A 22,815-nucleotide genomic window follows, 5' to 3' on the forward strand; every position below is an offset into this window, starting at 1 on the left:
GATTTAGCATTTTTTAATTTTGGTTCATCAAGTTGTTAAATTGCTCTAGACAGTAATACAATGCGTTTGATTGCACTCCTATCATTGGGGAACATTGATGGGTATAAATGTGATCACCAACATTGGCGTTCTGAAGCCTTTGACCCAAAGGTACCTACTGAGGAGAAAGGGTCCACGGACTGACCTTTGAAGTACCTCACATGTCATGGCCATTCGTTCGAATTCAAAACTTCCAATGATCACAATGTAACTGAAAAATAATGTAAATAAAATTAAAAAAACGGCAGTACTGTCACATTGGCTCAGCAGGTCCTACGTCACTTCTGCAACAGCAGTGTAACATTTACGTTTCTCGTGCAGAACTTGCAACAATGCAACAAGATATAATGTCTGTAGTATATAGTAATTGTGTGAAATATTTCTTAATAAAACATTTCAATGTTTCCCCTCTGACCTGTATCCACAGCCTAATTCCCAAAGCAACTGAACATTGATGTGTTGTCTTCGATAGGCACGCAGGACACCTCGCCTTTTTGAATCCTTCAAGGATGATGATGATCATCCTTCAGTGATCCTCGCTAAAGTAACAGTAAATGTATTTTTTTTTTATCATTATTGTTATTATTATTTCGTAACTCAGAAAATACAAACACAACAAAGAGGGATGACAAACATGGAGGCAAAGAAATATATTATAAAGCATGACGACGTACTGTGAGGCCAACATGCTAACCAGTCGGCCACCATGCCACTTATCGAACAAATAGATGAGTCAAAACGTTGACATATGGTGCATTTTTTTAATTCTCAAAAAGCATTGCTCAAGTCACATTGATGTCTTTACAAAGGAAATCCAGAGCCTTCTATTTATTCATGTTTCAAACAAACTTTAGATATCTGCCTTCAAAGATGTAATCAGCAAAACCAGACATTTCAATTCAGAAATCTGATGTCATCCTTCACAATTTGACATTCGTGCATTGTTGATTTATTAATTGACATTCAGGTTGAAGCAAACTTGCCACACGGGACCATGGACAGTATTTCTTAGCAGCCAGAACTCGCTGATTACATCTGTATTTTGCTTGCATGTGTTATCTGTAAGGTATGAACTTCTCTACATCTTCTGATAACAAATATCATGTTACAACAAACATTAGATCATCCAAATCAGTCCAGTCTATGTTGCAGTTTTATATTACATTTAGAACATAATGAGCTATGAAACTGATGATTGACTGGGCAGATCCAAAGGCTTTATGACACAAAATCACCTTGTAGTTACAGGACAGGATGTAGCATGCATTTTCAACTTCGTTATCAAACTAATATATTTGAGTTTCTTCACTTCAAACTATGAGACACTGAAATCAGCTAGCTTGTCATTCTTGATTAGAAAATTAGGATGGTGAATATATGGCCCTGTTTGCATTTGCAGTTCCCTAAAGCATACAACAGAAAGGCACCATTGATATTTTTACACGCTACTATATACATTGATATTTTTGCACACTGCTACATACTTGTGTATGGCACTTCATCTACAAGACATCAACATTTTTTTTTTAATTTATAAAACTCTATATTCACTACATCATTAAAATAAGTCTTGCTTTTCATTTTTCATTAAAAGTGTTTTTGCCGCAAATAATTTAGTAGAAAATAAAGGTTAAGTAGTGAGTGTAATTTTTAAACAAGCAACTTTCCGCCCTTCTTTACACAGTTCTTGGGTCTTGTTTGGTGGTGGCACTGGATGACACGAGTTGCAGGTCACCATTTCGTGATGCTGCAGTAGTCCTACTGCTATCCTTTGCCCTTAAGAGCAGGGCTTTAGCGTTCTCTATGGAAATGAATGGTGTGTGATCCCCCTTTGGATCCTCCGCTTCACTGGCCAACATGCTGTCGATACTGAACTCTTTATTATGCAGCACTTGACCGTTAATAACTGCTGCTTCTTTGATGCTGTGGTTATTGATAATGTTGTATGCATTAACTAGCTTCTCTGTGGATGCTGAGATCATAGGGCTAGCTGTAGTAGTGACGGTGACTTGGTAGTTATCATTCTCCATGGCACAGAGCGGGCTAGGTGGTAAGCTATGTGCTTCTTGGCCATGGTTGTAATGGGCAGAGGTCCTCTTTAGTTCATCTCGGCTTAAGGACTTAGGTGGCTGACGTGCCTTTGACAGCAGCAGTGGGCGCTTCTCCTCAGCAGAGGGGCTTAAAGCCACAGAGGGGACAGACGTGGCTTGGCTGGAAGGAGTGGCTGACATCTCTGAGGGAGGAGAGCTTGGAGTTGCAGGAGGGCTGCAGGAGACTGTAGACAGATGAGGCAGGGTTTTCTCAGCTGATAGATGCCTGTAACGCAAAAAAAAAAAAAAAACAACACAAGAACAGATTAGGACTGAAAAGATTAGTCGACTAGTCACGACGATGTCGACGATCAAAATTGTCCCCAATTTAATAGTCGATGAGTCGTTTATTTTTATTTGTCACTTTGTTTTTCCGCTTTTCCTGCCTACTGTTTGAGTATTCTCTAGCACAGTGCATTTTTATAGTTACTTGTCTGATTTGACTACTTTCTAGATAAAAAGAAGAAAGGCTTGGTGTCCAAGAAGTGTGAAATATGTTGATTTTTTTTTTTATAGATAGTTTCATAGCATACGTTCAAATTTACATCTAAAAAATTTTCTGGACACAGTATTGGCTTCAATTTAAGTTGCACCATCATTTACAAACATGTCAAGAGTGTTGGTACAAGCAGCAAAGTTTAGCCCGAGTTGAATGTGCTAACATCTTTTTTGTCTTCAGTATTAATTTGTACATACTTTAGAGAATTCAAGCTGCTACCTAATGATGGTCATATAAAAGCACCTGCTTGGTGGTGTGATATGCTGCGACTTACATATGATTCGATTAGTCGACAACTGTTGGTGATTAGTCGACTAGCAAAATAATGGTTTGTGGCATCCCTATAACACATATGTACACATGTAAAAATGTAACTGAAATAAACACTTGCACTAAATGAGAAGTTGTTAAGTTGCTCATATTAACAAGAGAGGTCAATAAGAGACTGAGCCCAACTGCAAATTGTTAATTTCTGCAAATAGTAGACATGACTCTAAACGTGATTATAAAGTATTCAGAGTGTTTCACTTTTTCCATATTCTGCTAAGTGACAGCTCACCACAAAATTGATTTTATTCATTTCCCCATCAAAATTTTTCACACAACGCCCCATAATGATGTTAATTATTATTACAAAAATGTATTAAAAAAAAGAGACCAAGACATCACATGTACTTAAGTATTCACAGCCTCTGATAAATATTTTGCGGATGTACCTCAATTATTTTGGAATATGCTGCCAATTTTTCAGTACCCTTTCCCAGAATTGTACCTCGAGAAAATCCTGTCTCTGAGGTCTCCAGACAATACCTTTGACTTTATGCTTGTTTGTGAACGGTGCGTGCCTTTCCAAAACATGTTCATTCAACTGAATTCACCACAGGTGGACTCAAATTAAGCTGTAAGAATTGCTCAAGGATAATCAGCAGAAACACAATACATCTGAGGTCAATTTTGAGTTTCATGGCAAAGGCAGAGAATACTAATATGTGATTGCTTAGGTTTTTATCTTTAATAAATGAGCAAATATTTAAAAAAGAACCAACCAAGAATAAAAAGAATTCGGACAATTTCATTATGATATTATGTGTCAAATTTTGAGGAAAAGGGATTTATTCCACTTTGGAATTAATCTGTATTATATTATAATACATTATATATATATATATATATATATAGATAGTGAAAAAAGTGAAGCGCTGTGAATACTTTCTGGATGGTGTACTCATTGTTCAAACCTTGTTCAAAAACGCATATAAACTTATCACAAGATAAAATCAAAAATTGAAAGTAAGAAAAAGAAAGAGAAAGAAAATCATCAGTAGATGTCATAGTTCAACTTGGTTTACATGTTCAAAGGGAGTGGGAAGAAGTACAACACTTATCTAGTCCTATCCCGTAGCTTAATTATTAAATAATCATATAATTACACTGGTGGATAATGTACCAATTACGCCATAGTAAAAATATACTTCTGTACCAGGTTCATATGATAACTAAATGTGTGTATGGATGTAGTTCATATTTATAGCAGATTTATATAATTTTGTAGCACTATATTTTTAAACCTTCTTTTGAACACCACAAGTGATTCACACCTTCTCAATTCATTATCATGTAAAATGTAAAATGAAGTTTGAAATTCATCTATCCATCCATTTTCTAGACTGGTTCTCCATGTTCAGCTTTGTTGTTAGCTCGAGGCCATCACAGCTTACTTTGGGCAAAAAGACAATCACAACCACAGGACATGCCCATTCACAGCATCAGTTAGTGAGAACTCAACCCACAATTCCTACGTGAAAGCCAGGCGAGTAAATTCCTAAATTTGAGCAGGGTTTGCCTTACATGGAAGCCGATGGGAACAAAACCCCACACAAAATGCTCAATACAGATTTTATTTCTTTATTTTTTCATTTCATTCACTTGAGGCTTTATTGTGGGTATGACGTGCTTATCATCTTATGCATTGTACAAGGACACCACACCTTGTAAAAAAATCACCAAGAACTCAACAAACTTGTAATGTGGGGTCGTTCATGCTTAAATAATCCTCTTGGGTGTACTGTATATCCCACTGATGTCTGTCAGTTTATGGAGAATGAGAGAAAATGTTCGAAATGTACCATTTGCATGCAGGGTGGGGTTCTGGTTCATTGAATCTCATTTTACAAAAGGAGAGCAAGTGTGTGTGCGTGTGCGTGAGTGTGTGCTTTTATCTGGATTGGCACCTAAATTGAACGTGACTTGTATCCCCAAACACCAATCTAAAAATGGCAAGCAACAGTAAACAAAAGTAAAAAAATCATCTCAAATCATTATGACTGAGAGACACACAGTAAAAAAGTGAAATGGGTTGCAATTTAATGGTAAAAAATGTTTTATTACAGTAACCATTTATTTTCTTTATTTCATGGATGGAAAAGTTCGATAAAACATGCTGAAAAGCTACCCATGATAACCAACGTCTGAGAGCCCTGCGTGCGGGGTCCACCTTTTTTTAGAATTTACGAAACAAGGGGCATCTTGGACATGGGTATAAAATTAGACAGCACAACTTGATCAAGGCCAGGTTTGCTGAGTAGAGGTTGCACCACAGAATGTTTAAAATGTTGAGGGGACTACACCAGAAGACAGACTGCTGTTGAAAAAGGCCAAAACCGATTCACCAATACTTGGGAGAAGCTCCTGAAAGAAGTGAGGGCAGCCGGATTGCTTAATCTGGCAAACCACATATTCTAAAATACTCAAGGAAACAGCTTCAAAGAAATTTAACACAGCAGAAAAGGTAATGGACAAAGGGGTCAAACGTGATGGTTTAAACAAAAGCCCCTGCTGTCGCAACCTCATCAATGTAAAACTGCATTAGTCTATTGCACAATTCAGAAGACGAGTCTGCAAATAGGTTGAGGGGGTTTAAGCACATAATCAATACTTTTCATTAGTATGCGTGGATCATGACGGTTACCCTGAAAAAGGTTTGACAAATGTTCCCTTTCGGCCTAATTAACTGTGTTCTGGTAGCAACGCCAGCTGTATTTTAGGATTTCATGAGACCAGCAGCTTGTCTTTATTCCAACTGCGTTGGGTTTCGCGACCTTCTTGTTTAGCTTTGCAAAAGTGATCCAAATGGTTCTCTCAGAGCACAAAATGAGGTGAGATTTGGGGCAGGATAACTGTGGCTGCTTTACCATGACAACGCATCCGATTACAAGCACTGAGCATTCAACAATATCTGGCTGGGAAGAATATTGAATTGCTGGAGCACCTTTCTTAGCTCCCGTCTTTGCTCCTTTGATTTTCTTTTCCTCTTTTCCCATGTTCAAGGAGCATCTTGGAAGAATCCTTGCAGGAATGCATGAGAGCAGCAGAGACGGCTGGGAAAGTGCATTAGACTCCCAGGGGAATTACTTGAAGAGGAAAACTTGTAATTGGTTGCTTTGTTCTTTGTATTATGCTGTTTGGAAATGAAATATATCTTTTGTGACATCAGTCCAGGAACTTTTCTGATACAGTATACAGTTAATATCAGTGGCGGGACGTGCATTTCACACATAGGCCTTCAGTGAAATCGTACATAGTCCGACTTGACTAAATCCCCCTAATATTGCCATCATTTATGACACGACAGCTGGAGAAATAATATACAGAAAGACACTTACACACTACAGAGTGTTGGACAACCGAGCTTCTCTTGAAAGGTCCATCTTGAAAATGGTCTCGCAAGTTAATCTGCCATTAAATCCAAACTATTCCCTCCTTCGGCCATTGTGGTTTAAAAAAGCAAGAATATATTTTACATTTTCGAATGGTCGCCAGTTACGACTTCCAGGTGTATTGATTCCACATAGCTCTGCCACCTCACGAGTGAGTATCCAATCACAAAACGCATTCATCACCTTCAACGCATGGCCAGCAAGAAGGCTCACTGTAAGCCATTTGTGATCTGATTGGCTATCGCAGGTGTCTCTATCAACTTGAAAGCTGGTTGACTTTGACAGAAAGATGCCCGCACAATTGTATTTGAAGGCCTCGGGCGAATAGTGCGTGCTCCTGGTGTTGTGAAATATGCCTGGCAACACAAGCTAGCTGAATTCTGATTGGATACAAACCTTCACTAAAAATACAGCACGAGGACATAATAAGACATTAATGGGAAGAATATGATCTTGATTTCTTGATTAGGCCAGCAGAGAAGGCCTTGACGGCCCACTACTGGTCAATATAGAAAAGTACGAGAGCGTTCTCCACAAACACATACATGATTTTTATAGCTTGATGTTTATATCAATACACAATATTTTCTCCCTATTTACTATTAGCTTTAAGATCCTGTAACATGAATCTCCCATACCGGTTATTCTTATTAGGATTAAGTGTGTGCTGGAGCTTACCATTGCTAACTTATTTTAAAATGCAGGATACATCCTGACTGGATGCTAGCCAATCGCAGGGCACAAGACAAACAACCATTTCCACTCACATTCACACCAAAGAAAAATTCGGAGCCTCCGCACAAAAAGGTCAGGCCCCTGATTCAAACCCACAACCGCTGCACTGTGATGCAAACGTGCGAACCAGTCATCCACTGTGCTGCTGAATGTATTTTTTCTTTATTTTATAATGTTTTTCATTTGAATTTTCTTGTATGCTTCTTCTATAAAGTCTTGGAATTATTGTTGGTCTGACTGGTTCTTTGTGACGCAAAGTTGAAATTAATCAGTTACCTCATACTTTAAGGAACATCCCTGTTGGAGTTGGATATGTCTCTGCTCTTCTTTGAGTGAGCACTTAGGTCTTTGATGCCACCAGTGGCATTCAGTCGACCCCTACGTGCTTGTGTAGCATGCTGGCTATTCTCCATCAATGACATCATGGAGACAGAATCAGTGTCAGACACAACACTGTTGCTCCAGTCATTACTCCAGCTGTGGAGACAGGGAGGTGGACGTTTATATGTAGACAGTTCTCAGACAGGCTCCTTTAAAATGACATCATTATTTTTTCCTTTGTCAGGTTTACTAATGCACCAGTTCATCATGTGAACTTTCAATTATTCGTCTGCATTAAAATCTCGTTTCGGTGCGAAAAGGTGGGTACAAGAAAAATTGATTAAATTTATTTAATGGTAGTTTTGGTCATTGTTGGGAAGACGTTACACAGAGCAACATAATAAAGGCTCAGTGTTCTGTTTTCATTTCTTCTGAACATTTCCAGGGATAATATTGCTGGTATTGTAGACCTTGACCATCCATCCGTTTTACCAAACCAAATTGTTTGTGCACTTCAATTACAAAAAAATTATATATACTATTATGTTGGGCCTTAAAAAGAAGGAAATGTTCAATTACAGTATTTATTTTCGTGACTATTTTTCTTTTTTTACAAACACTTTTAAATGTGTTTGCATCCGTGCATACAGTAACCACATATGCTGTTCAGGGTCGCGACAAGAATGTCTTTTAGGGCACACTAAAACTGAAATTTGTTGAAGCGTCATTTGGTTTTCAGAAGAATCATCCATTGGTTTGAGCAGCTCCTGTTAGCAGATTTTTTTCAAGTAGTGTATTTTCACAGACGGCAACTGGTTAGCACAATGGCCTCACAGTGCAGAGGTCGTTGGTTCGGTTCCGGCTCCGGCCTTGCTGTGTGGAGTTTGTATGTTCCCCCCGTACCTGCGTGGGTTTCCTCTGGGTACTCTGGTTTCCTCCCACATTTGAAAAAAACTTGCATGGCAGGTTGATTGGACTATAATACCCCCCACCCCCTTTTTTTTAAACAAATTTCTATTTCCATGCTCCTGATATCAACAATCCATTCATTAGTAAATTTTTTGTACTGCTTAAAATAATTAAATTAGGAATAGGCTCCAGCACCCCCTGCGACCCTAGTGGGGAGAAGCGGATAAGGATAATGGATGGATGGATTTATTCTCACGATTATAAGGCGCAACGTATTAAAAGACGCTGTCTCAGTTACGGGTGCTCTTTCTGTGTTGAACACATTATCTGGCGCAGGCATGGTAAAACACACACTAGTTTAAAACTTAAACATAAAACATGCACGCTAAAACGAATGCTAGCATACATGCCAGTGTATGTTTTTAAAAAGGCAGCAAGAGCAAAACGGAGTTCGGTTGTACTTTATTGAAGTATTGAAGAGTTTAACAAGCGGCCCCTCAGCAATGATGCCGAACAACAGTCCATGCAGACACGTTAGCCCAAGCAGCCGCAATAGATTCACAAATTGTGGCATAACTCACCCAGCGCTGCCTGCCAGTCCTAATAAAGCTATGTTCACTGTCATTCATCGTTTGGACTCCGCTCGCAACTTCACTATGAATGTCCTGTTTACACCGATCACCAACGGTTGGTATGATGGCAAGCTCCAAGTTCATTTGCTGCACTTTACAGTACACCAGTGCCTCACTGGGTGGGCGCGTGCCTTTAGCATCCTCTTTCACGTGCACCCTTCCCCCTTTAACCTCCGCATGCTGTCCTCAGTCACGTCCACCTGTCCTCTATATATGCAGCATTTCGCCAGGAAATGCTCCCAGTAAGCGGAGTGCTCAAAAAACGTCACACAGCATTTACAGATTTTGGAACTCAGCGGAGAAAACATGAGACTTTTAAGGGCGCCTTATGGCCATGAAATGCGTTAACCCTATTCTGTATATGTTTTTGCACAAAATAATCTTGACATGCTGAAAGTCTGCATTAAAAGGTTAACTGAAGCCATTATTAATGAAGAAACAGCCACAAGAGCTTTGGCTGCAACCCCGGTGCTTCATCAATGTGCTATTTGATGGTTAGTTAGCCAGTTACTCGTCCACCAGTCCACGACTAAGCCAAAATAATGTCCACATGTGATAGTGGTACATATGCACCACTTGCCATAACATCTTGAAGCTCACAATATAGTTTCTCAGTTCCTGGGTGTAGAAATATGTGATATATTTGCAGGCTTATGACAACAGGGGTCTGTGCCTAAGAGTCAAGACTGACAGTAACAAGGGCTTTACTTTGTATATCCCGTGACTGACAAAGCCACCACGGGCATGCTGGAACATCCAGAGTCATTTTACATGGTCAAGGAGGAAGGTCACATCATTTGGAACATATAAAAATCTGCATTTTCACCATCAGCTTAGTGAAATCTTAATTGTATTTTCAACCCTAAAGTACCCCAAGGCCAAAAGATTTGAGCTGCACCATCACCTTAACATCACACCCTTGGTTGCAAGTCTAGAAAATGTTTTTTTTGGTTGGTGTACAAACAAAAATGAATACAGCAATTTTACCTGGGGAATAAAACGTGTTATTAATTTCTTTTGTCAGCTCAGAAAAGAAGTGAACATTCTGCAACACCACGTGTTCTTACTGTATCTTTGAAGAAAAATATGAGTTGTCAAGGCGACTCCAACACTGAAATGGTGTTGTCATGAAATGAACGCAACTCGCAACCTTCGCATGAAATGCCAGTGCAAAAGTTTGATTTGAAGTTTACCTTTGGCTGGAGATGTTGGTGAGTGTGGTAGGCTGTTGTGTTGATAAGGCATATTTGCTTGCGGAGAACGTTGTCTCTGCCTCTTTCTCAGCTGCATGTTGAATTGCTCTCCCATTACACTGCTATTAAAAAAATAAAGATGGAGAGTAAATAATTAGAATCAACCATAATTAATTTGAAGCATCATATTACATGTCAGTGAGTTCAAGCATACATTGGTCTGCTGCAAATCCTGTAGAGGCAAATTGGAAATGTGACGTCGGCTCGCTGATTTTGCCAGCTTGTTCCTCTTAGTTCTCAGGTTCTGCCTGAGACGGTCATGGAGCTTCTTCCTCTGCTTCCTGTTTCAGAAGAAACATTCTACATTCTGGGGCTACTAAGAGCACAAGTACCAGAATCTACTAAGTTAACCTTAAATTCAATAGACTTATTATGTCTGACTGTGGCAGCGGCTGCATAATTATACAGCATGTGGTTGGAAATACACATCACAATATACTGTCGTTACAGCATCTACAAGTCAAGGAAATTAATGTCTTCTTCAATAGAATATTGGGCTAACTGCAGAACAAATGCTATCAATGGTTTGGTCATCCAATTGATGATGTTTAAATTCTGGACCAGAATATTTTCCAGAGAGTTTCAGACAGTAACGGACACTATAATTTAATCATGGAATGTACTTTTTATTTATACGAAATCATACATAAAAACGAGGCATACTGTACTTTGTTTTGCAGTAGGCAACCACACACATGATTCCAACGACTAGGAGTGCAATGCAGATTCCTGTTATTGTTAAAATACGTTTCTGATACAGCTCCTCAGCTTCTGAAAAAGAGGACAGTACATTCTTTAAAATTCACCTCTGAGAAACAAACACACTCACACAACTAACATTTTTTATTTATTTAGTGTATGTTGCCATCTAGTTTTGTTCCTAGTTTTAATTTTAGTTGTAATTAATATTCCCAAGTATATTGTTTTGCATGTAAAACAAACCTCTCATCCAAACTCAATTTGAGTGGAACATACAGTATGAAGGTCACCACTGCTATTCATTACTGGGACCTTTAATAGTGCTTGTAATCAATGAAGTAATAATTTAAGTAGCCAACATCCATATCACATATCGCAGCATGTATTTCCAATAATATATCTAACACGCACACGCACACACACTCATACACTCACTAGGGTTGCGGGTGGGGTGGGGTGGTGGTGGTTGACATAAGGAGCATGGAAATAGAAATGAGTTTAAAAAAAGAGGGGGGGGGAGTATTACGAGAGTGGAGTGTCTTGATTGTACCACACCAAAATAAAAACTATAAGAGAATATGTAGGAAGAAATAGTTGAAGGGATGTGAACATGCAGTATCAGAGCTTACCTTCATTTTTTTAGAGGATTCAGAGAAATCAATATCTGTCTGACTTACTTTTTCACATTGCATTTTTGTATTTTATTTTGTAAAATTGTGACATGATAGTGTTGGTATTAAAGGGGAAGTTCAGTTAAAAAATGTTCTGTTCAATATATATATATATATATATAAGCATATATATATATATTTCATTTTTTTGTTTTTTGATTTTTTAAACGGTGGCGATTTCTATTTAATTTTCCTTTCATAAAAGCAATTTAATCTAAAACTATGTTTAGACTCGTGGGGGCATACAACATATTATTGAAAAGAACATTTTTTACTTGCCTTCCCCTTTAAAAGTTGGATAACTTAAATCCCCACTCAATGCTCAGGTCTGAAATGCAACCACCTGACAGCTTTCAAATTTTCTGTATGTCCTGGCGTGTTGATGGTAAAAATAATTGAATCAGCATACGTGACGGTTACGCAGAGTGTGTATATAAGTTTTCATTTGTGCACTACATTTTTAGAGTATCATAATCATAATTAATAATTGTGTAAATGTATTTCTCTTTCTTTCTTATGTTCTTTTTCTGTACACCACTAGATTGTGTTTCGCCTTTCATGGCAGTTACCTTTGAATAGGTTTTATTATTTGTGTGTTGGCGTGCGTGTGTGTGTGGGGGGGGTGTAATTATTCAATATTGCATGCAGATTTAACATACTGAAGGAAACATGAGCATGCGCAAAATGATATCTGCAGTATCTACAGATTTGTGGGGAAACAGAACTTAGAAGGAATCACAACACAGCTAAAGAATCGTGCATCATACAAAAGACAGAGACAAGTGGAAATAGACATACTGTAAAAGCTGGCCATTACATAGTTTTGGCAGCGATCACCAGTAAATTCATTTGGGCACCTGATTAGGAGAAAAGAGAAAAAGACAAGAAGAGACAGGCAATTAGTTTATAAAAGTGAAGAAGAACCCACAATGGTCATCACTGGTGTTGGCAGGAAGTGCTCACTAGACAAATGTCTAGTTGGAATTCATCAAGTTTGAGTTCAATGAAAAATTTCTTGGATTTCAAAAGTTTTTACAACAGATGACTGAAATGTGCATGTGAATAGGCAGCCGCCTGGGCTGAGCCTTTCTGTAGTTCCCAAATAAAGGTTTTTGTGAAGCCCAACCCAAGAATTGCATAGGCCCAGATACACGAGACTCAAAAAGACCTCAGGAGGAGCCTCAGCCACCTGTGATCACTTGAGTCCCAGTGTTGTGAGACATTTGATTCAAAACCTTATTGCAAATCACAAGCTAGCATTGTACGTGCAAGTGTTAGCCTACACGCTGGTGTCAGGGGCGTGCTGAATGAAAAATTAGTAGTGGTTGAGTATTCAAAATAAAAGATTGTTTTTCACTGACGGACTTCAGAATGGGATGTGATGAAGTGGAAGGTACATGCAAGTTTCAGTTCATAGTTGCTCGTAGAGAGGGCATTGGTCCTTCCTCAAACCCAGATCACAGAACTTGAATTATGGCTTTCATATGACCAAATTGAACCATCATTGTTCAAAAAAAAAAAAAAAAGATGAACTTCTCCACTTTAACAAAAAAAAAATGAGGGTGAAACACCAGTAATGACATGTGGGACTGAATACAGTGGTCACATACGTTTTGGGTTTGAGACTTTCTTAAGCACAGCTTGTTCACATCGGTGCCCAGTGAATCCGGTCAAGCACCTGGTCCATGGGTAGAAAGGACAAGAGAATACAGTACTGACATGTTACACACAGGACAAACAAGATGGACCCAAAAATAAAATCAAATAAACCCAAGCGCAAACTAAATAATGGACTCCCATTTTTTAGTTTGGAGTGATGGATTTTTTTTCTTTTTAAGTCAATTTCTTACTTCGTGATCCACATGTGGAATTGGACAAATGATGGTCAAATGATTGAAGTAATATCAGGCAAATGACCTTATAGTGCAAACTAGACAACTCCACCAGCTGTGTTCCATGATGACTCATGACCTGTGTTGCAATTCCAACTCACACATTCCAATTTACCAAGAAAGCAGCACCGGACAAGAATGCACGGGATTACTCATGCAGCACAGCAAGAAGAACATTCCACTTTTCATTGTTGTATTTTAAAGCGAAAGACCTAGAATTAGATGCTTATATTCTTCCAAACACATAACCATACCTAAACTACTAAATCTACCACTCAATCCCCTCAGAATTGACTGATTATAAAAGAATAAAATTCACCACTTTGTTGTGGAGTACAACAATGCCGTTAAGATATTTTTCCAACTTCTCAAGTGCTTTTGACATAATCCAGGCTCAGCTAAAGAAAGACAAACTGACAGAGATGCGGCGAGCAACACGGGAGTAACCACTACGACATCACCCTGAGTTAGTTTGTATAAGCGGTGACAATGTAGGGTTTGCACAAATGTACTAATACTCGAACTTTGTAGCACCAGAAATTGCAGGTGGATGAAAGGCCGGACTGGACTGCCAACATTGCCCTGTGCAACAAAGAACAGAGCCGCCTGTACTTCCTGTGTCTAGCATGGTGGATAAAAAAGTGTGACAACGAGCCGCCGTCTTTCTCGGTGGACACCTGCTACCTGAGGTAACACCAACACAGCTTTCAAATTGTGTTTTTCAGTGAATTAACACTGAACGCAATTAACCCTCATTACAGTATGCCTTATCGCGACTTTACGGGTGCCAAGCATATTCCAGTGAATTGCCGTGCCCGCTCAGTGTGCTAAAGTCTCTGCAGCTAACTTTGCTCAGCATGATTTCCCGCCTGTGTCTCATTGTTAAGTGCCAAGTAATCGATGAATAATCGATAGGATAATCAATTCTAAAAGATTTGTTTATGACAGCCCTTCACTGGACAATCCACAGCAACTGATCCATCCATGCACCATCTCCAAACAGAGGAGCAACTTCAATTTAGAGGTTGCTGTCACTATCCTGCTTTTCTGAGTAAGTGTGAGTGTGACAGAGTTGGTTGTCTGTTTTGGGTCAATATTTTGTTGCATAATGGAGGTTTACCAAATCAGTTAGCGTCATTAACATTGCGTTGCCTTTGTTGCTACGAATGTCGCAGCTGAGCGTTTCACTCTGGGCATGAGTAATCAATTTACACTCGATGCAATCGTTATACTAATGTAAAAGTTTATTTATTCCTGGTCTGGGTGGTTATGCCTGGAGAGGGACAGAGGGATGACGTTGCTGCTCAATGAATGTTGTCATAAATGCAATTAATCATTAAAATGCCAAGGGGGAACGCAAGCATTCCTAAGAAACAGAAAATGGACATTTCAAATCACAGAAATGCTTTTTGCAGACCAACTGCATGTTCCAGCCTTGTTACTCTATACAACATTTCTTTTACACTAAATCATAGTTTCGACTGTGTAATGTTTAACAATAAAACAGTAATTTGTTTGATTTAATTTCTATTTAATTATTTATTAATGTAGTAGTTGTAGTTGTAGTTTTATTAAAAGAAAAAAAGAAAAGAAAAAAACAGTCGATAAGAATACCTTCTAGGGACCAGATTGATGAACATTATTGTTAAGAGTGCAAGCACTGATACCCATCCCTAGTGGGAGGTAACCGTAGAAACCGGAGAAAACAAAAGCAGGCACGGGAAGAACATGTAAACTCTACACAGGTAGTCCGCAGCCTGGAATGGATAGCATTAACTCATTGAGTGCCATTGACGGCTAAATACGTCAAAGATCCATTTTTTTACTCGGCTGGTAGTGAATGAGTTAATCGTGAATGAATTAAGGCATGTCATTTCCATTCTACACTAAGTAATAATAAAAAAAATACACATTGGAGCATGAATGGACCATGAAGTAGAGCAGACGTACTCATTTGCCAGCTACACACACATCGAAAATGCTGCTTTTAATACAACATGATGGATGGATGGATGGATGGATGCATGGATTTTCTCCTACCTTACGATCAGAGCTGGGCACTTGACCCTTTTTTGCCGGTCAGGCCCCCGCCCTCCGGCACGGTACGGTTCTGGCCTCGACTCTCTGGCGTTATTCATAAAAATTGTCGACCCCCTTTAAGTACATTTGAACTCTCTAATTTGGCTACATTTTTGAATTGGTACTTTTGCCACGGCGATATAAATCTTTTACTGGGTACCCAAGGTTTAAATTGTGAGAGTACTGTAGTATTAATTAAGTGGCTGGTCAGTGTAAATGCACCATATAGTTTCCTTCTTTTTCTGTAAGGGTCAGTATTAAGAGGAAAAGGAATCGTTTCCAGAGTTGCTTGTGACAGAGAATTCCGTAAAACACAAAAACAGTACCAGAAAACTCATCACACACACAAAAGCTTGACTCGAAGAAAGAACTATAAATTCCAAGTCCTTACCTGCACAAAAACTTAGTGCTGCCAGGCATGATTTCAAGGGTAAAGCACTCCCCTCCATTGACACAATAGTTCTTCTGGCTATCACTACAGCGTGTCACATGACTGGAGGTCTTGGCTGTGGTGGCGGTGCTGGTGGAAGCTGCAAAAGACACACAGAAAAACAGAATGAATCAGGACATGTACTGCAGTCCATTCATGTCTTGTGAAAAATGACACTGGACCTTCGGTAAAAGATATGAGTGGACTTTGGTGGAGGCTCATCACAAAAAAATGATCGTCTTCATGAATTTTTAATCATGCATTAAAATATCAACTTACACTCAAATGAAAGACTGCTAATGACCTCTAATCCAGAAAATCAGGAGTGTTAATGCTTTTTGATGTGCTGCACATCTTTCAGTTGTGTCTGTTCTTAACATCCGAAAAGAAATGCAAATATTACTGCCAAATGTTATTTAAGATAAGATAAGATAAGATGTCCTTTATTAGTCCCACAATGGGGAAATTTGAGGTGTTACAGCAGCAAAGATAAAATTATTATTTTTTTATGTTGGGTCCAAAACATTAAAGCAGTGTTGGAACTTTGCCAATAGCGTGCTGGCTTAATCTTTCTGATGGTCCAAGTCTTGGCACGCAGCAGAATGAGGGATGTGCTGTCTGCTGCAGTGGCTAGTGCCGCTGTTAAGTCATGTTAAGGACAAAACATGATGCACTGCACCAGAAGTCGAAGAATATTTCACCTCCATCATGCCACACACTAAGTATGCTGTAGTTCTCAATTGAAAAAACAAATAAAAAGGGAGAGCATAGGTGCATGTCCTCACTTCTATTTTATTATGCTTAGAACATAGTTTGCCTTGATTGAATGTCTCCCTCTACCTCATGGAACCTTGTTTCGTATAAGTATTTTATATATGTAGGCGGGGGACACCCTGAACAGGTTGCCAGCCAATCGCAAGGCACACATAGACAAACAACCAATCCGCTCACACTCATACCGAGGGGCAATTTAGAGTGTCCAATCAACCTGTCATGCATGTCTTTGGAACGTGGGAGGAAACCGGAGAACCCGGAGGAAACCCACGCAGGCATGCAATTCGGGAATGACCCATATATAAAAAGGTTTTCTTACATGCTCATCTGTATCATCCTGACAACAAAAACAAAAGTAAAATTAAAAAAAAATTACGATAGATGTTTTGTACTGTTTTGTATTGTCTTGTAGTGTATTGAATGTTCAAATGTGTGGAAGAAATACCCCCACCAGTTATCTGTACCGCTTCTCCTTTCCTGGTTAATTATCAAATCAACTACAACATTTAAAATAAAATTGTGACTCAAATTACAAATAAGATTGGTAACATCGTTAGAACATGCTAAAAATATGTCGGATGTAAAAAAAAATTTAAGGGACACGCCCTCATCCAAATTGTCAACAATAGCCACAAGAGGGCGATATCTCTCCGTTTTGCTATTAGCTGGCTGTGGCATGTGGGTAACTTTCTCGCATAACCTTGAGAAAAATGATGAGTCATTCAAGCCATTCTGCTTTTCTCATTAGATGAATTGTGGCAAACCATCACAGCAGTGAGGTTATGACTTGGCATGTTTGATTGCATGTAGGAAGCACAGAACGCCAAAAACCCAACCCATCTAATTTAATACCTGACATGCTGTCGCCAATTTTGAACCCTGAATGATGAAGCTTGTTTTGGTTCAGTGACTTTTTTCTGGGTGAAAAATGAGCCCATATACTTCAAATTCTTAACTCCCTGTATACGGAACTATATCTTGAAAGCTGACCTCGACTTGACAGCTCCCAGAATACTTTGTTAATAAATAATACACATCACACTAAAACAGCAGCTGTCCACTGTTGTTTTTATGGCTGCCATCACACGCACTTACTCGCAGTACAATTTAAGACATCGTTACATATTGCTTGCATTGGGCTGAACCCTCCTATTCCACATATTGGTAGATTTCATATTTTTTTCCAAATCTGTACTATTGGTCTGTCCGCACGTGTGGATGTTGGATTTTTTTGTTATTATTATTGTCTAATCTAAAGTATTGAAAATAGCTCGCTCTCTTTGCGATTATATTTGAGTCTGCATGGAAAATAACATGTATGGTTGATGTATGCACCTAATAATAGGTTTCTCATCAAATTACAGGCTATTGTGGACAAATGTGAAAGGCATTGGTTGGGTAATAAGTACTACGATTATTGCAAAGTAAGCAGTTCCCAAGGATTTATCAGTGAAGGGAGACGATTTTTGTGGCGTCAGTTTGAGCAGCTGGATTAATTTTGTTTACCTGTGGCTTCTCAAAACAAATGGAAATGCCTTTTTTAAATTGAATCTCATGTAATAATTTCATTATACATGCAGTACTTTTCTATCATTTCAGTACTCTTACCATTACAGTACTTTTATCATTGCAATATTTTTATGATTGCAGTATTTTCAATCATTCAGTAGTTTTTATCATTACAGCGTTTCCCCCTCCGTATAATGGACAAACATTAGGAGTGTTTCCTTACACTTAGATACGTTTATACTGTGTATATTTGCATGCTTTTTCTGAATGTCTGCTGCTAATGTTATACATTAACGGCTACATTACGCCGCCGATTCTGTGTGATCTATATCTTTGCTGCTGTAACACCTCAAATTTCCCCATTGTGGGACTAATAAAGGACATCTTATCTTATCTTATCTTATCTTATCTTATTTAGTTTTTATGAACCAATTTTCAACTAGCTTGGATTTATGAGTGTAATTTATTGATATTGATCAACTGACAATGACAGATTGTTTTTTTTTTTTTTTTTGTGAAGCGTCATATACCAAATCACAACCTAAACTTGTCTTCAATTGAACAATTACATTTTACATTTGTAAAATTCAAATGTACACGTTTAACAATGTTGTGAGCAAACACAAAAGGTGTTGTTTTTTTCATGTGATTTGATGACACGCGATAAAAGATCTTTTTTTTTTTAGTTGCTTTTGAGAATGAATGAATCAGGTAACTTTGTTTTCATACTTGTGTGTGTGCGAAATGTCAAAACTTTACTGAATACATTTGTGTATGTGTGACGCTGGAATAGATTTCCTCAATTCAGTAATCCCTAAAGCCTTGCCTTCATAAAATATCAAAAGTATGCAAACCACAATTTCCAAAAGAATATTTTCTCCTTCCTCAGATCTTTGTCACTCCTGTACACTCAAACCTGCTTTACCACTGTCATCATAGCTCTCATCAGTATGCGTTCTTTATCTGACAATCCGTGCCTCCTTCTCTCACTGTGACCCTCTGCGCCCTTAGACTTCATTCAACCACATTTTTTTCTCAGAGCTTTGATGCAAATGTTTCCTCTCCGGGGTATATGTGGAACCATGCGTTCATGTATCCTGCACAATCAGCAACAAGCTTTTGAAGGGGGTGGGTGCATTTATATTTCTCTGCCGCATCATCCTACTCCATTTTACTCTGTGCTCTTCCTCTACTCCAAATCGTGCTTTGACCTTTAAAAATGTTTCTCTTTGTCGCTAGTAATTTCCTTTCATATGTGGGCTTCAATTTCTATAATTCCGAGCACATTCTGGTCAATCTGCCTGGGCAACTTCATCAATCACTCACATCTATTATATGAGGCCTTGTAAAAGTGTCTTTGAGGGGGAAAAAAAACAAAAACTGACCTTTCATTAGCTAAGTACGTATATCGTATATGATGATGTGTTAATCAATTTGAGGGGTCAACTTTATTCATCCCAAAGGGGATTTTGCGCATCAGATGCTGCAGTAAGCACCAAAAGAAAATGTAGTGTCATTGTAACGCAGCTCTGTTGAGAATATGAAAAAGATTGTGGCAGACTGAGGTAATGCAAGAGCAACGTCTTCTGTTGCAGTATCGGGGTGTGGCTCGGTCTGAATCACATTTGGGGAGACCTTGGACAGAGAATACGGACAACTCTAAGACACTATTTTGATGAACAACTGAATTGAATCAAAACTTTCCTGGAATACAATATCAGGCTTTCTATTTCAATATGTAGCCTACACATTCTATTCTAAATGACTTACTATACATCGAGCAGCTCAGTTTACCACTTGTTCGCCTATGAATCAACATACAACCACCAGGCAGTGATCCAAATATACTCTTCTATGACTTCTACTGGAACAAAAAGCAACTATGAGCTGAAAACACACAACAGAATAATCTGAATCAGGATTAGCATTTAATTTATTATCAATGACTCAGCGACCAACACACACACACGCGTACAGGCACATCGCAAAATTACAAACCAAAATCAGGTAGCTGATGTCAGATTTTGTTGTATTTACTCTGTAACCAAGTATCATTAATGACTCATGATATAATTAAATACTTAGTAAGCTGTGAGTAATCACTCAAAAAGACTTTGTCTAAGAATGATGCTACATTGAATACACACAGTTAGCTGGTGAGCTGTTTTTTTCTGCCTTAGAAGACTCCGATATGTCAACAGCGATGGACTTCCCATTAGACAAACACAAGCAATTGCCCGAGACCCTTACATATCCCGGGGCCCTTGAATGTCTAATAAAAACAGATTCATAAAGATTTTTTCCCATTTAAATCAACTATTTTATTTTTTTTTATTTGGAATTCCCATGCGTACAAACACATTCAAGTCCACAGTATCATAATCTCGCCAAGTGCTTCTGTCTTCTTTCTCACGCAATGGACAAGTACATCATTTTACTGCACATGTACGGACAAGATTCAGGGGGAGAGTACCAATTAGCAAAACAAACTTGCTACCACGTTGAGAAAAAAATAAAGTGCAGAAAGTGGAAGAAAAACTGTTTTGGATCATATTCGTTACAGGACTTGCTAATTTTTAATGACATTTACAAAGAAGTGTTAGCTACAAAATGATCCGGACTGCTTTGTTACCACGATGAGCGCAAAGAGCTTGCATGCCCTACGGCTCCAAATCGGAATTAAATACTTCAGTAATTGTCATAAACCAAATCAGCCACAACTTTACAAATTAAACGTCATATTTCCCATGTCATCTGAAAAATTTGTCACGGAAAATATGTATTCTTTCACAGTTGATAACCGGTGAAGAGAACTTCTCTTTTCTACCTTTCACATGTTACAACAAACACTGGTAACGTGGAAAGGTTTCAACAATTTTATCAATCTTGCAAATTTACTTTGCTTAGATGATCTATCTATCTATCGGTAAGCATATTTCCCTCACATTTCTTTTGCTTTGGATTTGAATTGTGCGTACTGAGGCTGCATTTCAAATAAATGTATATTAAACAGCCATAAGACATTATTAATTTTTTGTTTGTCAGAATTTATCTCAACATATTTGGTATTGGAGTCATTCAAATGTAATCATAAGTATTCAAGTTACATGACTTCAATATTATGGACCTTTGATCACGTTACTAACTACGTTTTTAACAACTAGTAACTGTGAATCCTAGTGACAAAGAAAATAGCAAGAGCTGAGCTCACCAAGAAGTCCTCAATTAAGCTAAGCACTTCCTAAATGACCATGTATGGTCATTATAACAGGAGGTGAAATATATTTGGAAAGCATTGTATACAGTATTCCACCTACATCTGCAGGAACAGTCCATATATTAAAGTGTACTTTAGTCCCAAAAAGAATCAAATGAAGAGGAACAATGAAAGAAACTTCCATTTATGTTGAACCCAAAACGTGACAGTTAAAGGCTGTCACGTTTTGTCACCATAACATTAAGAGTAATCTTTCAACACTCCACAATCACCTGCATGACTCTTAGTTTCGCCATGCGGGTATTTATTTACGCTCGACAAGTGAATTCAAGTTACTATTTACGTTAGTATTACAGACAATAACGTTCAGAGCGCTTGTTTCCCAAGAAATGTCCAAGACAAGTTCATTCTTGCAAAGGTGGTTGTGGTACACAATGAGAGGGGAAGAGAGCAAATTCCAAAGAGGTGACACATGTTGTGAACTCCTACCATACTTGCCAGCGACTAAAATGACAAGCATGTCAAATCCCAGTGAAACAGTAGTAATTATTACAGTACTTGGATTGACTTTAGGACAGTATTACACACCATTTTAACCTCCTATTAGGGTTTGATTTGGGCCTTACACAACAATCGTGTGGAATTTTGAAACAGAAGAATAGTTGCTAAAAATGGGGATGTGACCCAAACACAAATATTTAGACTACCTAATAATCAGCTCAATTTTGAAGCAAAACTTAAAACCAAAACATGCTCCAAACTAAATGAACGCATGTTCCAGCACAAGGATGGAGGTGGCCATAGCGCTACTTGGAGTCCACGGAAGATCACGCACGTCCAAACTAGATATTTGACACAAAATCGATTTTATTGGACAAAATACCGTCCATGTATATTTATTGAACAAATGACATCACTGTCTTGATATTTTTAAGTCTCCATAAGTGCATGTATGAAAGATCCAGCATTCAACAACAAAAGGTTTGAACAAACAAAAAATAACCACGTCAATTTATTTTCTCTCAGGGCAAAGGGCTCTCGAGCATAAAAATTACCAGGACAGCACAAAACCAGTGAACAGCAAACCAACACACTCAATCATTAGCCGTAACATTTTTATATTTTTATTTACTGTATTTCCTTCCATAATTAGTTTTTTTCTATCACAACCTGATATGATGAGTCAGTGAAAATGACCATATTCCAAAGTTGCTTACAGAAGGTGCTTTGCCAGATTCAACGCAAAGATTTGTTGCTTGTTTGTAGCTCCTGCTGCTGTCAGTTTTGTCTTCTGGAACTGAAAATGATGAACTTCGTGGATCACATCAATTTACTGCCCAGCCATTGAAA

At 38.3% G+C, this 22,815-nt stretch overlaps 1 protein-coding gene across 3 annotated transcripts in view; it reads right to left on the reverse strand.

The window, feature by feature from the left end:
• Positions 1-786: 786 nt before the first annotated feature.
• Positions 787-22,815, reverse strand: part of nrg1 (neuregulin 1) — a 34,577-nt gene continuing 12,548 nt past the window's right edge. Inside the window, exons 3-8 of one of the 3 annotated variants that reach the window (XM_088281348.1) lie at positions 15,927-16,065; positions 13,175-13,242; positions 10,863-10,962; positions 10,349-10,475; positions 10,135-10,256; positions 787-2,355 (exon numbers count right to left, since the gene is read on the reverse strand). In XM_088281348.1, the coding sequence (XP_088137474.1) occupies positions 1,716-2,355; positions 10,135-10,256; positions 10,349-10,475; positions 10,863-10,962; positions 13,175-13,242; positions 15,927-16,065 (1,196 nt within the window). In that variant the 3' untranslated portion in view covers positions 787-1,715. Of the gene's footprint in view, positions 2,356-10,134; positions 10,257-10,348; positions 10,476-10,862; positions 10,966-12,362; positions 12,422-13,174; positions 13,243-15,926; positions 16,066-22,815 lie in introns of all 3 variants that reach the window. The other 2 variants (XM_088281347.1, XM_088281349.1) reach the window with 2 other exon arrangements.

This window comes from Idiotropiscis lumnitzeri, chromosome 18 (assembly GCF_059441095.1).
Source record: "Idiotropiscis lumnitzeri isolate Australia: NSW breed Sydney's pygmy pipehorse chromosome 18, RoL_Ilum_1.0, whole genome shotgun sequence".
Classification (NCBI taxonomy): Eukaryota; Metazoa; Chordata; class Actinopteri; order Syngnathiformes; family Syngnathidae; genus Idiotropiscis; species Idiotropiscis lumnitzeri.